The sequence below is a fragment of the Sceloporus occidentalis genome, unplaced genomic scaffold, assembly GCF_023333645.1.
Source record: "Sceloporus occidentalis isolate IW3139 unplaced genomic scaffold, rSceOcc1.0.p SCAF_1, whole genome shotgun sequence".
NCBI lineage: Eukaryota > Metazoa > Chordata > Lepidosauria > Squamata > Phrynosomatidae > Sceloporus > Sceloporus occidentalis.
Window position 1 is genome coordinate 93630009 of NW_028316981.1, and position 14909 is coordinate 93644917.

General features: G+C 40.6%; 1 protein-coding gene across 4 annotated transcripts in view; it reads right to left on the reverse strand.

Annotated features, from left to right (window-relative positions):
* Positions 1 to 14909, reverse strand: part of MYOT (myotilin) — a 64651-nt gene that overhangs the window by 37366 nt on the left and 12376 nt on the right. For all 4 annotated transcript variants that reach the window (XM_089529500.1, XM_089529496.1, XM_089529491.1 and 1 more), the window contains exons 2-8: positions 13435 to 13507; positions 13200 to 13329; positions 11057 to 11119; positions 6536 to 6677; positions 2747 to 2770; positions 2148 to 2267; positions 671 to 869 (exon numbers count right to left, since the gene is read on the reverse strand). In XM_089529500.1, the coding sequence (XP_089385626.1) occupies positions 671 to 869; positions 2148 to 2267; positions 2747 to 2770; positions 6536 to 6677; positions 11057 to 11119; positions 13200 to 13329; positions 13435 to 13442 (686 nt within the window). In that variant the 5' untranslated portion in view covers positions 13443 to 13507. The remainder of the gene's footprint in view (positions 1 to 670; positions 870 to 2147; positions 2268 to 2746; positions 2771 to 6535; positions 6678 to 11056; positions 11120 to 13199; positions 13330 to 13434; positions 13508 to 14909) is intronic.

Below are 14909 nucleotides of genomic sequence, written 5' to 3' on the forward strand. Positions count from 1 at the left end.
AAATCCAGAAACAGGATAATCAAACTTGTTGACCTGCATGTTGCTTTCAGTCATAGGAAGCTAATGATACTTGATACAAGTACATTGCTAGAATGCAATGTTAACTATTTAGCAAGCCTGACAAAGGTTTGGCTGTTGGTTCCCATTTAGCAGGTAATAATTTCTCTGGTTTTGCTTTAGCAGGGAGTAATTTCTCTACTCTGTATTTATTTGTTTAGCTCCACTATTAATCTTCAACAGTTGCTGAACAAAACTTAGATCCCAGTCACACTGATACAGACCTGCAGAATAATTGGGAAATTGTTTCAAAAAATATTCAAATATTGTTGTAGCAAATTTGTAGTCAGCTGAAGGCATTTGTGACCATACTTATTTTAGTGGTTGTGCTACATCTTACTGTTGTGCAGAAGTCACTATAATTAATAATCCCTTCCCCACCCCCTGCTTAGCATACTCATCTGAATTAAAAGCCTATAGCACAGAGCGCCTGATGCAATAGCGTGCTAAATATCCAGTTTAGTTTAGTATATACATGCAGACCAACAAGCAACAGCACATTCAGAAATGCATGTCACACAGAAGGCAGGGGTGTGTAGATATTCTTTGTAATCATCTCTATCTAACATAATTGCTGAGTTGAAAAGAGTTGAGAATATTTGTTTTGCCTTACCATGGGTATGAACCCTCTGAATCCTTGTTCTTATTGCCATCGTTCTGCCACCAGAAACTTCCATATTCCTCTTGATCTGCTGAACCAGAGGGATTTTGTGGCATTACACTACTAGGATTGTTCTGTACATCTCTTCCCAGTGCAGTGTTTGGCATATCTAACCATGAAGGAGCTGCGTTGAAACTTTCTATCTCTGTTCCTGAAAAGTAGTTACAGAAACAGAAATCAAATCCAAAGCAGTGACTCAGTCCATTGTATGTCATTCTCCTTGGTGTTTTTTCCTCTGGCAATCTAATTATTCATTAGGGAGACTGAACTATATCTTCTTGGTATGGTTTTATACTTCATGAAACACATAAAGACATAAATAAATATTGATAATATTCAACTGTTTAGACATTTAACACTGATAATTGTGTACATGAAATATTTAAAAATCTAGGAAAGAGGAACTGAGCATGGAATCCCTGGGGGATCCAGTATACAACCCAGTGAGCATTATGAGAGAATTAAACCTCTATTTCTTTGAAATTAATTTTAGATACTAAAAATAAGGGGTGGGATTTTATATTTTGGAATCCTATTAAAGCTGGTGTGATTTAAATCTCCATTGGTGGTACATTTCACAGATTTTGAGTGAATGCCTTTTAATTATGGATGCCTCTTAATTAAGCGTGGCTTTGGTGCGACTTCTGGACTCTTAGGACGCATGCATCATTGAAACACCATACCTCCACTGTGACTTGAAGCAGCTTTATTTTGACAGTCTGTAACAGGCCTTTGTTTGTCTCATGTTTATCTTCCATCTGTTTTTTTGAGTTTTCCTATCACTGATGGGCCAAACCTATCAATGCCTCCCAATGGCACTGCTTTTCCACTACTGATTCGTGTGTGATAAGGTCTTTCTGCTGCAGTTCCAATATGCAGGCAGTCACATGGTGTGGGTAAATGTGATTTTGTTCCTCTCTCCTCTCCCCCTTGCTATTCCCAAGCAAGCTTTTTTAACAATTATTTTCATTTATTTCCTATTCTTTTATCAATTACTTTGACTGTCCAATTAAAAAAAAAAACAGATCAAAAGGCATGCTGGGAATGGCATAGGAGAGAAAGGTGGGGTTATGAAGGCTGGAGTGCAGAAGAGCCCAGGATTAAAGCAGCACCATGGCACTTTTTGAATAGCTGTGTGAAAATGACTGTCCGCAAACCCCTATGTTTTCATTTCCTATACTAATGCAATTATGCCATTTTAGCAGCCTGGCGTGATAAAGTCCTGAGTGTGATAAAAGGATTTTCTTACATAGTTTGTGGTTGAAACACAGGACTGGGTAGCAGTCTCCCAGGTTTAAACAAGGGGTGCTGAGGAGCTGGAGGAACCAGTGATTGCTTTGTGTTTGTAGGACTTTCCAGAAAGTGGCAGAAACTGAGTCAAAGATGCTTGGAGAAAACTGGGAGCTGGTGGGAGAGAACATGCAATTACCTTGGGAAACAAAAAGGCATGCGCTGGATGCCACTGTGCCAAACTCATTTTCAGCAACACATTTAAATATTCCAGAATCTTCAGGAAAGGCTTCTGTAATTACCAAGGTGCAAACTTCCTCTGAAAGGAGGAAATAACTCAATGAGACACTTTACAAAATTTACAAGAGGAACGCCATACCACTGCCCTGCAAAACAGTTGTGCATGACCTCACAGGAAGTTTACCTGATTTTCCATAGCATTGGAACACAAATATTTTACAAGTGAAAATAAATCAATGATCAGGCGAATAAGAATACTACAGAAGTATGCAACATAAATATTACTGGGAACAATTTTTTTTCATCATTGCATATTTGTGTCTCTCTGCCCCTATTAGCAGGCCGAATCACTACATTATTTCCAAGATCTAGCAAGAAAGATCTGCCTAGTGAAACAGAATTATATGCAGGCACCATAATGAATAAATGCTATGACTATACATCTATATTCCACTGTTCAGCAAGGCCTTGCTGTAGTAATTGAATGTGTCTAGATGTGGCACACACACGCACACGATAATCCTACACAATTTGCCTAATTATTTAAAATGTACTTACCAGGCACCATTGATAAGCAAGCCTCTGTAAATTAAAACAAACATAAAAGAATAATATAATTTCAGGCTGTTGTTTAATTATCTTATTTTCTAGACAAAGCTGATTGCAGACTAAAAGCCAAGCTAACAATTTGTGGTTTAATGGAACACATCATTTGGTCACAAACCTTTATTTATCAGAACAGACCCAGACACAAAGATAAAACACTCCCCCCTCCACATGATGTACTAAATATTACTAAACCAGTGAAAGATACTGCACTTCAGCTATTTCATTCTAAACTATTGTTCTGTTTCCTTCTCCCAAAAGCTTGTTTGAAAATTAACTATGTATCTCTCCCCCGGAAACTAGAACATGAACCAAGTGATTCAAATTACAAGAAAAAAGATTTCACCTAAACAATGGGAAAAACTCCTTGTCTATAAGAGGTGTTTGACAGTCAACTAGTCACTACTAGGTGGTAGTGAGATCTCCTTCTTTAGAGGTTTTACAGTAACAGTTAGATGGGCTGTTTTCGGGATGCTTTAGTTGTGTATTCCTGCATGGCAGGGGGTTGGATTAGTTAGCCATCATGGTTTCTTCCAACTTTATGAACCTATTATTCTAAATTTCAGATGTCATAAAAGTATAGACTATTTCAGTGTAATCATAATTCAGAGAATATTTCATTGTGGTGTGTATTTTTTTCCTGACCCCTTGAAAGTGGATAAGGAGTGGAGTGAGAACTAGATTCATATTCTGTTTCCCTCTCTAATGCCCAAATATATGAATCTATTTATCCTGTATACTTTAGGACAGTTTCACATATCATACTATATTGTTAAATTTCCATCTGTCAGGAAAAGAGTAAGCAAAATGATATTAAGGATACAATCTATCCCACATTTCAATCAGTGGGAAAGATTTCTATCAATCTGAATGCTTATAAATTCTCCTGAAAACAGGTGTTTCCACATGAAGAATATAAAGTATTAGTCTTTACATTGATCTATCCACTTTCTTCTTTTGTGAGCATTGCTTAACCAAAGCTACTAGCTTTCCAAGTGTTTAAAGTGGGGTGTTTTTTGGGCTGTTTTTCCATTGATGTTATACCAAAATTAAGCACAAATCTAACACTTCAACAGTATGGCCTTGTTCCCAGTACATTTAAATACGGATCATGATCCGGGTTAAACGGGCATGGTTTCCACTGAATCCGATTTCAGAAATTGATTTAGAAAAGAGGGCCATGCTTTTTGTCCATTTTTGCCCATTTAACCCACGTCAAAAAGACGCTGAGAAAATGGGGTGTTTTTTGGGCTGAATCAATTTATTTAGAAATAAATTGATTCAGCCCAAGTGGAAACCCGGCAAATTCAAATTGGAATTGAATCTGCCCTGTTCCCACTGGCAGCCTGGCCCAGGGGGGCAACTGGCATGGACTGGCCTCTCTTGCCCCCCAAATCCCCAGCCCAGCCTCTTTACTGGCTTCTTTGACCACTGATTGGGTTCCCTAGGCTTTTTTTTAATAAATTTCCCGCAGCCAGGGAGGCTGGAAGGAGGTCACAGAGATGCCAGAAGCCTTACAACCTCCTTTCTGGCTTCCCCCCGACTTCTCTGTGACCTCCATCCAGCCTCCCCGGCTAAGAGAAATTTATAAGAAAGCCCAGGAAACCTGGTCAGTGGCCAAAGAAGCCAGTAGGGAGGCTGGGCTGGGGATTTTGGGGCCAGGAGAGGCCAGAGATGGGCCAGACCATCAAGCTGCCCCCCTGCCACTGAACTGAGTCCTGAAACCAGCGCAAACATAGTGGGAACCACATTTTTTTCAGAACCAGTTTCAAGAATTGGTTAAGGAAACAGATTTTCCGGTAAGCTGGAATGGGCCCCATATTATCAGTGGATTCATTGTCATTTTATCAGATCAGTGTCTGATGAGGGGAAAGGGGTCTTGCATATCATGTTGCTTTTGATATATTTCTCCATTCCGTTTGTTGTGAAATCAGAATTGTCTAATGAATTAGAAACTAAGCCTAGTCAAGGACTAACATATGTCTTTCTTTTTCCAGACATGTCCTCTTTTGGGAAGCTAAAATATCTGTCAGGATAGTTTTTTTAATTGTTGGGGGATTTTAAAAAAAATGCCTGATACTGCTTTGCTTCCTGCCATCTGACTCTTCCTCCTCATTACCATCTCATCTGCTCCATCTAGAACTGTGCTAGGAGCAGAGATGAAAGCCAGCATGTAATTGTGCTAAGAGAGAGACAGAGGGGTGAAACGGATGGGCAAAATAGCCAAGCAAGGTGGCTGAAGGAGCCTTCAGCCACACATGGGTGATGGAACAAGATGGCTGGGCGGGACAGGCGAGGCAGCTGTTGGAAGAGGCAGAGGAGAGGGAAGGGAAAAACTGTTGTTTAATACAATGATGGTAAGAATTATTTCTAGTAGCAATTAACACATACCCCTTACATAGTAGGGGTATTTAAAGTGAAAGTAATCATAGTGATTGGTGGTTTGTAGTAGTTATTCAATAAATATGTCCTCAGTTTCAAAATACAGTGGGCCCCAGGTATCCTCTGGGGTTTGGTTCTAGGGAAGCCCGTGGATACCAAAATCCATGGATGATCAAGTCCCATTAAACACAGTGGCAAGAAAATGGTGCCCCTTATATAAAATGACAAAATCAAGGTTTGATTTCGTGTGTGTGTGTGTGTGTGTGTGTGTATTTCAAATAGTGGATAGTTGAATCTATGGATAAGGAATCTGTGGACACGGAGGTAATGCTAACCTAGTCTTTATTTAAATGTCACACTGTAGCCTTCTTGAACTACCCCTTCAGTACCTCTCACTCCTCTCAGAAAACTACTACTGGAGTTTAGCACCAAGAGCCCTTTCACCCTACACCATCATATGATGCCATTTTCATTGGCATGGATGATGCCACTATCACTGGCATGGTTCTGTCCTATGGACACTTGGGATTGGTAGTTTAGGGAGTGGCATTTAGAAGTCTACTCCACAGAGCTCTAGTGCCTCACCAAACTGCAAACCCCAGGATTCCATAGAATGCAGCCATGGCAATTGAAGTGGAATCATAATAAAATAAAATATAATGCTGTAATTGTGTAGTGTGATAGAGCGCCAACCCTAGCCAGTACAGAATATTATGGATACAATAAGAGATTCAGTGGAGCTGGGGCAGGATCATGGCAAAGGCCCTTCTGACCAGGGCAGGTTGATGATTGGTAGCTCCCATTTCTTCCATTTCCCCCCCCCCCCGCACATAGACTTTTTTTTTTTAAAAAAAAGATTCTTGTTCGTTATTAAATAGTCCAGTGGGTTACCTAACAAACATTGGCGGGATACAGACCGCCATATAGTACGTCTTCTATACGTACTAGGGTTAGGAAGGGGCGGTGCTTCCGCACCCCCCTAACCCTAGTACGTATAGAATACGTACAACATGGCGGCGCCCCTTCCACATGGGGGCCGCCATGTTTACGTATCGGACGCTGAGCGTCCATACGTGTTGCGGCGCCTATGACATCGCGAGTCCGCACCAGGCGCCTTGCGACGTCATAAAGGCGCCACAAAAAGAAGCTCCGAAATGGAGCTTCTTTTTTGCTCCGCGCGGGAGGTGCGCGGTTTGGCTGCTGCGGCTCCCTCGCGGAGCAAATGGCGCCGGCGGGAGACCGCCGCAAAGCGACGGTCTGTATCCCGCCATCATCTTTTTAAAAAAGGCATAATTCCTATTTAAAAACAAAAAATGCTTCACCAATGGAAGAATATTTTTTAAAAAGAGAGATACCTACTTTTCCTTAATATTCGAAAGTCTGCAGAATCAATTATTTGATTATGTTCTCTGTACCAGCGAACCTGAAGAGTAGGTGATGCTCGAATTCGACATTCAAATACCACTAGCTGGCCATTGCTGGTTTTAATATTCTGGAGGCCCTGAACAGTGAGTTGAAAAACAACAAAGAGTTTATGTGTCAGATAAAGTTCCACATACTTACACTGAGATTGTATTTTGAAAGAGGGGAATGCAGTTTGTTATGGAAGAATTGTCTGTGTTAAAAGCAAGTGTGATTATACAGGCTAATCCCCAATTCTTCAAAAAAACCAAAAAACAAACAAACAAAACAAAACTGAGAATAAATTCTAAAACAGCATCCTTTCAAACCATCTTGGATGTAAAAAATGCATTAGTCTAACTCAGAGCTTGGGAAAATTACTTTTTAGGACTACAGATCCTAGAATGTCCAGTTGGCACAACCACTGACCTAGGCTGTATCCACACTGCAGAAATAATCCAGCATGACACCACTTTAACAGCAATGGCTCAATTCTATTGGATTCTGGGAATTGTAGTTTTGTGAGACATTTAGCCATCTGTCAAATGAGCTCTGGCGCCAAATAAACTACAGTTCCCCAAATTCCATAGGATGGAGCCATGGCAGTTAAAGTGGTGTCAAACTGGGTTATTTCTGCAGTGTGGATGTAGCCCTAAGCAGATTTGAATGAAATACAACTGTAAGGTTATCGCATGGGGGCAAAACCGTCCCCTGATGTGTTCTAACGAGCACAAGCGCGAGCGCGCACGGAGCGTGATGGGAACCCAATGAGGCCCAGAACGCTAGTTTACCTCATGGTGGAATGCTGCCGCTGCCGCCGGCGTTCTCATCAGGTTCCCGATGTGTTCCAGGAGGCGCCATTTCTGGGAACGCTTTTGAAACTGTTCCCAGAAATGGCGCCTCCTGGAACACATCGGGAACCCGATGGGAACGCCGGCGGCAGCGGTGGCATTCCACCGTGTGGTAAACTAGTGTTCTGGGCCCCATCGGGTTCCCATCACGCTCCGTGCGCGCCCGCGCTCGTGCTCGTTAGAACACATCGGGGGACGGTTTTGCCCCCATGCAATAACCTTCTGTATGTGTGTCTAGCCAGAAGTAAGCCCTCTTGAGATCAAGCACAATTACCTGGGAGTATTCATTATCCCACATGTACAGTTATACACTTTTTAATGTCCAACAGCTCCTCCCCCCTCATTTGCAGTCAGCTATGTTCCTTACATTTCTGACAGAGACTAGATTAATGTGACTGGAGATGGGATACTGGACTCTAAGTGAAAGAGCAAAAATGAACCCATTTTTCTTAGATATCAGACAAAGTAACTTTTTGTATTGCTAATGGAATTCAAATTTTATCTCCTGGACTCTGGAATGCTTTGTTCCCAGTGCCACATGGCCAGAAAGAAGAGGGGCCTGCCTGCATAGACATCCAATCCGTTTCCGGTCCCAGTACAAAGTGTTGGTTATTAGCTTTAAAGCCCTAAATGGCTTGGGCCCAGGTTACTTGAGGGAACGCCTCTCCCTGCATAATCCACCTCGCACTCTCAGAACAACAGGTACATTATTACTCAATCATCCTAAGGTGAGATTGGCGACCACCCATCAAAGGGCTTTTATAGCAGTAGCGCCTTCTCTTTGGAATGCTCTACCAGAAGAGATCCGCCTCAGTGGAATGGTGGAGACCTTTAAAAAGGCATTAAAAACCTACCTCTTCCTACAAGCTTATCCTCCCAATTCCTTGTAATAAAAGTCTTCCCCTACTGACTATGATGTATATATACCTGGGATTTTAATATTTTTGAATTGTATGTTTTTAGATAATTGACATTGGATCGTAACTCGTATTAATGTGTGTTAAATTGTCTTAATGTGCCATTTTATTTTTATTGTACCTATTTTATATGCTGTACACCGCGTTGATCTTAGGAAAAGCGGTCTATAAATAAACAAATTATTATTATTATTATTATTATTATTATTATTATTATCCCTCCGTACCATCTCAACACAGAACTTTTAATTTTTTTGCTCATATATAGTTTTTAACACCTTTGCCTGATGAAGAAGCCAGAACTTTGAAAGCTTGCATCATGAATTTTGTGCATTTTGGTTGGTCAATAAAAGGTATAATTGTTCTGTCAATTTTGGATGTTATTGTACTTTTGCTATACGACCAATACAGCTACCACTGAATATGTTTCCATTTTTCTTAGAAACAGAATGAACAAGTAACATCATTTGGATCTTGGTCTCATGCTTAGAGCTGCATCTAGCCTTTCCGTTAGGAAAGAAGGAAGCAACACTCTCAGAAAGCAGATATATGAAGATGTGTCAGTGGTCCACTTGATCTCTTCTCTTGAGCTCTTTCTCTTCACAGTCTGTTCTGGGCCTCCCAGAAAACTGAGCTGGCCCAGGTACAGTAGATGACTTATCCCAATGACATATCCTGTCACTAGCACAGAAATAATATCCATTAGCCTGTCCAGTTGGCGTTTGTATGTGGAATTTGGGAGTGGGGCACAATTTTGTCCTTTGCCTCAAGCAGTTAAATATCTTTGCTTGAGACCTTTTAAAATGTTACTGACATTTCCTCTTCTATTCGGATGACATAAAACAAACATAAAAAAACAACCTAGAGTACTGGTCATCTTGTTTTGATGGTGGTTACTGAGACTGCTGCCACACTGCACAGTTAATGCACTTTGACAGAGCGTTAACTGTCATGGCTCCATCCTATGGAATCGTGGAATTTGTAGTTTGGTGAGAGACCAGAGCTCTCTGACAGAGAAAGATACACAGCTCACAAAACTACAAATCCTAGCACTCCATAGCATTGAGCCATGGCAGTTAAAGTGGTGTTAAACTGCATTAATTCTGAAGTATAGATGCATCCTGAGTTAAGCCTGCTTAGAAATTTTCAGCAGTCTCATACTATGATGTGTATAACCTGTCAGATATGTAGGGATAGGCTGTGTGGTCATTCAGTGATAAGATACAGTACATGAAATTCTAAAAATGAGCTATTGATTTTAAAACCCTGCTTTTCAGTCATGACTGATTTCCCAAGCAGATTTATTATTGTGAAGTTGAAGGCTTTCATGGCCAGAATCGTTGTTTTTTGTGGGGTTATCGGGCAGGAAGATGGTGTTAAAGGGAAATGTGGAAGACAGTGCAAGGGACTATTGATGGCACGAACAGCTCCAGTCACGCTATTGAAAAGACATGCAGTAATAAAAGCTTCTAAATCAGTATGTTTCCATTCTCTTTAAACAATGCAATGGCAGCAAGATTGAGTTGAAACCAAGGCTCATGTGATAAAGTCCTACACCATTATAGGACTATGAGTCCGCTTTAACTGCCATGGCTGCATCCTATGGAATCTTGGGATTTTTAGACTTATGAAACACTATAGTCCTCTGGCATAGAATTTTAAAAACCTTTCCCTACACTGCAGATCCCAGGATTCTATGGGATGGAACATACTAGTTAAAATGGAATCATGGTGCTATAATTGAGGAGCTTATTGCATGTATGTTAATTCAGCTTACCTCTATCTGGTTTAAAATTTATTTTGGGCAGCATCCTGATGTTATCAGATGGTTTTTATTGCTGAATTTGCTGCCCGAATACGGCCAGGGTCCACCCCCACTTCCAGAGCCACTCCAGCAACCATTTTCTTAACTCGGAAAACTTCTGGATCTCGGAAAAGAGCCGCAAGGAGAGTCTCTGGAAGTGGGATGGACCCAGGCTGTATTCAAGTGGCAAATTCGGCAGTAAAAACCATCTGATAACATCAGGACGCTGCCCAAATTAAATTTTAAACTGGGTAGAGGTAAACTGAATTAGTATGCATGCGATAAGCTTCTGAGTATTGTGAATGGGTCCCATATTATACCAAATTTCTGTTATTTCCCACCCACATTTGCTGTCTCTGATTCTTTTATAACTCCAAACATTGGCAAATAATTATTTGAATAAAATTAAAGTGATGAAAGAAAATGCATGATGTGAAACATATAGAGAAAAATAAAACTGCCCCATATTTGGATTCAGTCTTCATGGAGTGGCACATGGGAGGACAAAAAAGGATGGCCAAGTGTCCTGTTATATGGAGAACTGTCCGCCACTCAAAAAGCTGTCAAAGAACAGTATTTGGTTGATGGTATCTGCTATTTTGAAGACTGTCAGGGCCATGTTAAAAAGCATCATAACAAGGGAGGGGGCCTTGAAGTTGTTCATTACCCTTTACTACCTGGGCAGTATACTGAGTGTGTCTGCCTGATTACAGGATCTTTATGTTTAAATTATTTTACTGGTATTTAAATTGTAATAGTTATATCTTTTGATCCGCATGTGTAAGTCTGATGTTTTTTAAAAGGAGGACAATGTATAAGTGGTTCTCTTAGGGGAAATGGGACTTCTCCTCATGCCAAAAGAGAATCTTTGGATCCACCCCACTCCTGAGCAGATGATGGCACTTACCTTTATAAACATAGGGGCTGCTTCATAGGTAGATCCAGACTGGTTTTTTGATTGATTCTGCATCTGCAGTATTAAAAGAAATGGGACACTTTGCAGGCACTGTATCCAGTGTGTAGATTCTTGGTTGCTGCACATCCCTTTCTTGTCTCTCTTCCCCATTCTTACGAAATAAAGAAGTCTTTATTATTTGGGATTTGAACACCAGGGTATGATGTTTTATTTTGAGAACCTTATTTGAGCACACTGAGGGGAAAACCCCTTTAGCAAATATACATTATTTTTGCAAAAAGAATGTTGTATGGTGATAATTGAATAAGAGATGGTTTTACTGTTTTGTCATAGTAAGTTTTGAATGTGAGCCCTGAATATGCCAGTTCAGAGCTATTGATTTCCACAAGTCCCTTGTGGTGGTTGTCACAGATTCAGCATGAGTGGTAAAGTCCATGACAAAAACTGATATGCCATGTGTCACAACATACTATTGTGTTCCTCATTATTAATAAGATATTGCACAAAGTTCAGTGCAGACTTGAATCATGCAGTATGCCTCATGGGACAGCCAGAGGCTTGAAAAGTGGATTTCTTACTGATGACTGTTGCCATGCAAGACTGCCATGACCAGAGTTTGGAATAGTTTCCTCTTCAAGACTACAGCTCCCAGAATCCAGCCAGCATAGTCAGGAGTTGTAGTACAAACAAACTGCTCCAAGTTCTGACCATGACAATCACAATTTTGTCTTGAGGAGCGCTGAACTAATGCACTATGATCTAAGCTCCAAACAAGCAGCACACTTAACTGAAGACTTAAAGCAGGTCACATTTACTCAGGCTCACTTTTAAATCTGTAAAATGAGAAGTAAGAGGTGACTGTGAGGTTTCCTCTTATTCCTGCCACTCTGTGAGGATTTCCACCAATCACTTTGCTGCCACCAAGTGTGAAGGCTCTGTCTTATCCTGACTTCCTCCTGTTTCACTGCTGTGGCCACCAATTGTGGGGAGCCCCTAAATGTCTTCATGGTTCCTGTCTGAGATATTATTAATCTTCCAACCTCATTGGACACCACTACTCTGTTTATTTATTACTTTATTACTTATTACTTTATTACTCTTTATTACACCACTCTTTATTACTGGTGGCCACCAGAGACAGGAACTCAACACAGTACTTACTACTGTGTAATACTTATACAGTAGGGGACAGCAGATAGAAGAATCTTGCATAAACACTTTTGAAGACTGGTGACCACTAGTTTTTCGAATGACCATCCTTTGGAAAGGGGCTAGGAAGAAACCATATGGAACACGGAGGCCTCCAAGGGTATGTGGTTTGCTTTTGGGAAACAACAAAGGTTTCTTTAAAGACTACCTGTCACAGGGTTCACAAACATCCTCATGTTCAATATATATATATATCCATAAACAAACATTACAGAGACACTGCAGCAGTACTCTTTCCGGTCAAGGAAACTGACTGTACAAGGAATGCTTGAAATTTTCTTCTTGTTTTTATTGTGTACCTTCAAATAATTTGTGCCTTATGGCAACCCTATCACAAGGTTTTCTTGGCAGGAGGGCTTTAGCCTTGCCTTCCTCTGAGGCTGAGAGGGTTTGACTTGTCCAAGGTCACTCATGGCTGAGAGAGGATTCAAACGCTTGTCTCTAGAGTTGTAGTCTGATGCCTAAACCACTATGATATGCTAAAACTTCCTATTCCTCAGCAAATTGCAAAAGAGTATAAATAATGGCTCTTTCAAGAAATGCATTTGCTTTTTTGCTTTAGCATAATTTTATAAAAAGAAACATATGCAGTCTCTCTACCCTTCTCCCAATCACTTGAAAGGCATTTAAATCCCTGGATGTTTTGAATTCTCCATCTCTGTACTAAGTAGCTGCTTTGATCTGACCCGTCCTTTCTTAAATGTCTTTGGAAGAATATGACAAATGGCTAAGCTCCAGGGCAGCCACATGACTGCTTCTAATCCTCCCACTGATTGATGCCAAAGCTCCAGTCAGACATGGTTTAAAACTGAGGAGGGTTGAATGGAAAAGAGGAATGAACCCGACATTTGGTTCAGTATTGGAAAGGAGTTTTGGAAACATATTTTATGTTAACACAGAGAGAAAATGAACTCTTTTAACCTACTCTTTGAGGATCAATGGATAATGGCTGAATTAAAGTGGAATAGCTCTGCCCTGCTTTGCTGTTGCTGCTGAACTCTTCGTTGGCTGGGGCTCCAATGGTTAGTGACAGACTGGTGGTTTTCCGCTTGGTCCTAAGGGGGAACAATGAAACCAACTAAGCAATAAGCATGACTTATGGATTGGGGAGAGAGAATTTACTGGGTGATTATGCACGAAGGAACAACCTCTGCACTTACTGTGACATGCCTTTGGCCCAGCCACTATGCTGGTATTTACAGGGAAGAACACAGTCAAGATTTCCTTATGAACCTATAAGGAAAGATAAATCAAGGTCATATGTTAAAATGGAACTAATGTATAGAGGGAAATCACTGAGTAATTTTAACAGAGTAGGTGAAAACTGAATGGCAGACAGAGAATATGAAATGGAAAACTCTATGCTTAAATTATCAGCATTGCCACTGAGAGCAAAGAGAACATGCAACACACTAGCCCCCTTCCACATGATGGAGATCTTTCTTAGCTTGTGTGATTCTATAAATATTAATAATCTCCAAAAATTCTGAGCCTAGAACAGGGATGTGAAACAGAGAGTCCTGTCCTCCAGATGTTGTTGGACTGCAGAAACCCCAACCAGTTTAGCTGATTGTGAGGGATGATGGAACCTGCAGACTAACAATGGCTGGAAGGTCACACATTCTCCAACTGTGGGCCAGAAGTATCTCTTATAACACCCAACTCTCCAGAATTGGCAGGACGGTCCCAATTATCCTTTGTTATTCCACATTTTCAGCTGTTTTTAAAAATGTTCCAGTTTTAATCTTCTCCTCCCGCTTCCCCCTTGTCTTCATCTTAAATCAGTTGCTGGAAACTGAGCTCAAAGGGCAAAAGTAGTTTGTATTCCGTTAACTCATAGGGTGTGTAAAAGGAAAGGAGGAGCCAGAGGCTCAGGCAAAAGCGAATTGCTGCAATCTGTCCTAGGTTGTCTGTTCTTCCTCATTAATGCATATCGCCATCTTGAGCACACTCTAATGTTATTTGGACACACATATCCCTGTTTTCATTTGTGAAATGTTGGTGGGTGTGGTGTCTAGACTCAGCTACAGCCAGTAGATTTGACTGAAGATGTCTCCAATATCTTTTTAATATTTATGTGGCCGAAACAGTTAGGTGCAGTCTTCCTTCTTGCTATATGCAAAGAAAGAAGCTTCTCTGCCTGATGCAGCTACTCTGGCTGAATATTCTCTTCTTAGCTTTTAAAAGAATATGTAAAATCTAGAAGGATCTTGACAACTTTAAATCTAGTTGTCTACTTCATTCATTCCTAATCCCTTTGTTGTTAGTAACTGTTTAAACATGTTCATTGACTTCATATTACTGAGACTTGATGCTCTCTTGTAAAGCCTGGTAAATTTCTCTCTTTTTTTGGATTATAAATCTGAGAATCCTGTAGCCAGCAATGTCAGTAGCCATGCTACCTTTGGGATTTTGAGAGTTTTAATTCCAAAAATAACAGCTCTACTGCAGTGATAACACTCAACCATACAGACAGTCTTCCTTAACAGCTATTGCTAGAACCAGAAACAATAATAGCATCTATTAAAAACCAAGAGAAAAAAAATATACATGCTGAAATTAATAATCCATGTATCCAAAAATGTGACTTGCTCAAGGTCACCCAGTTGATTTCCACGGCTGACCAGACACAGTT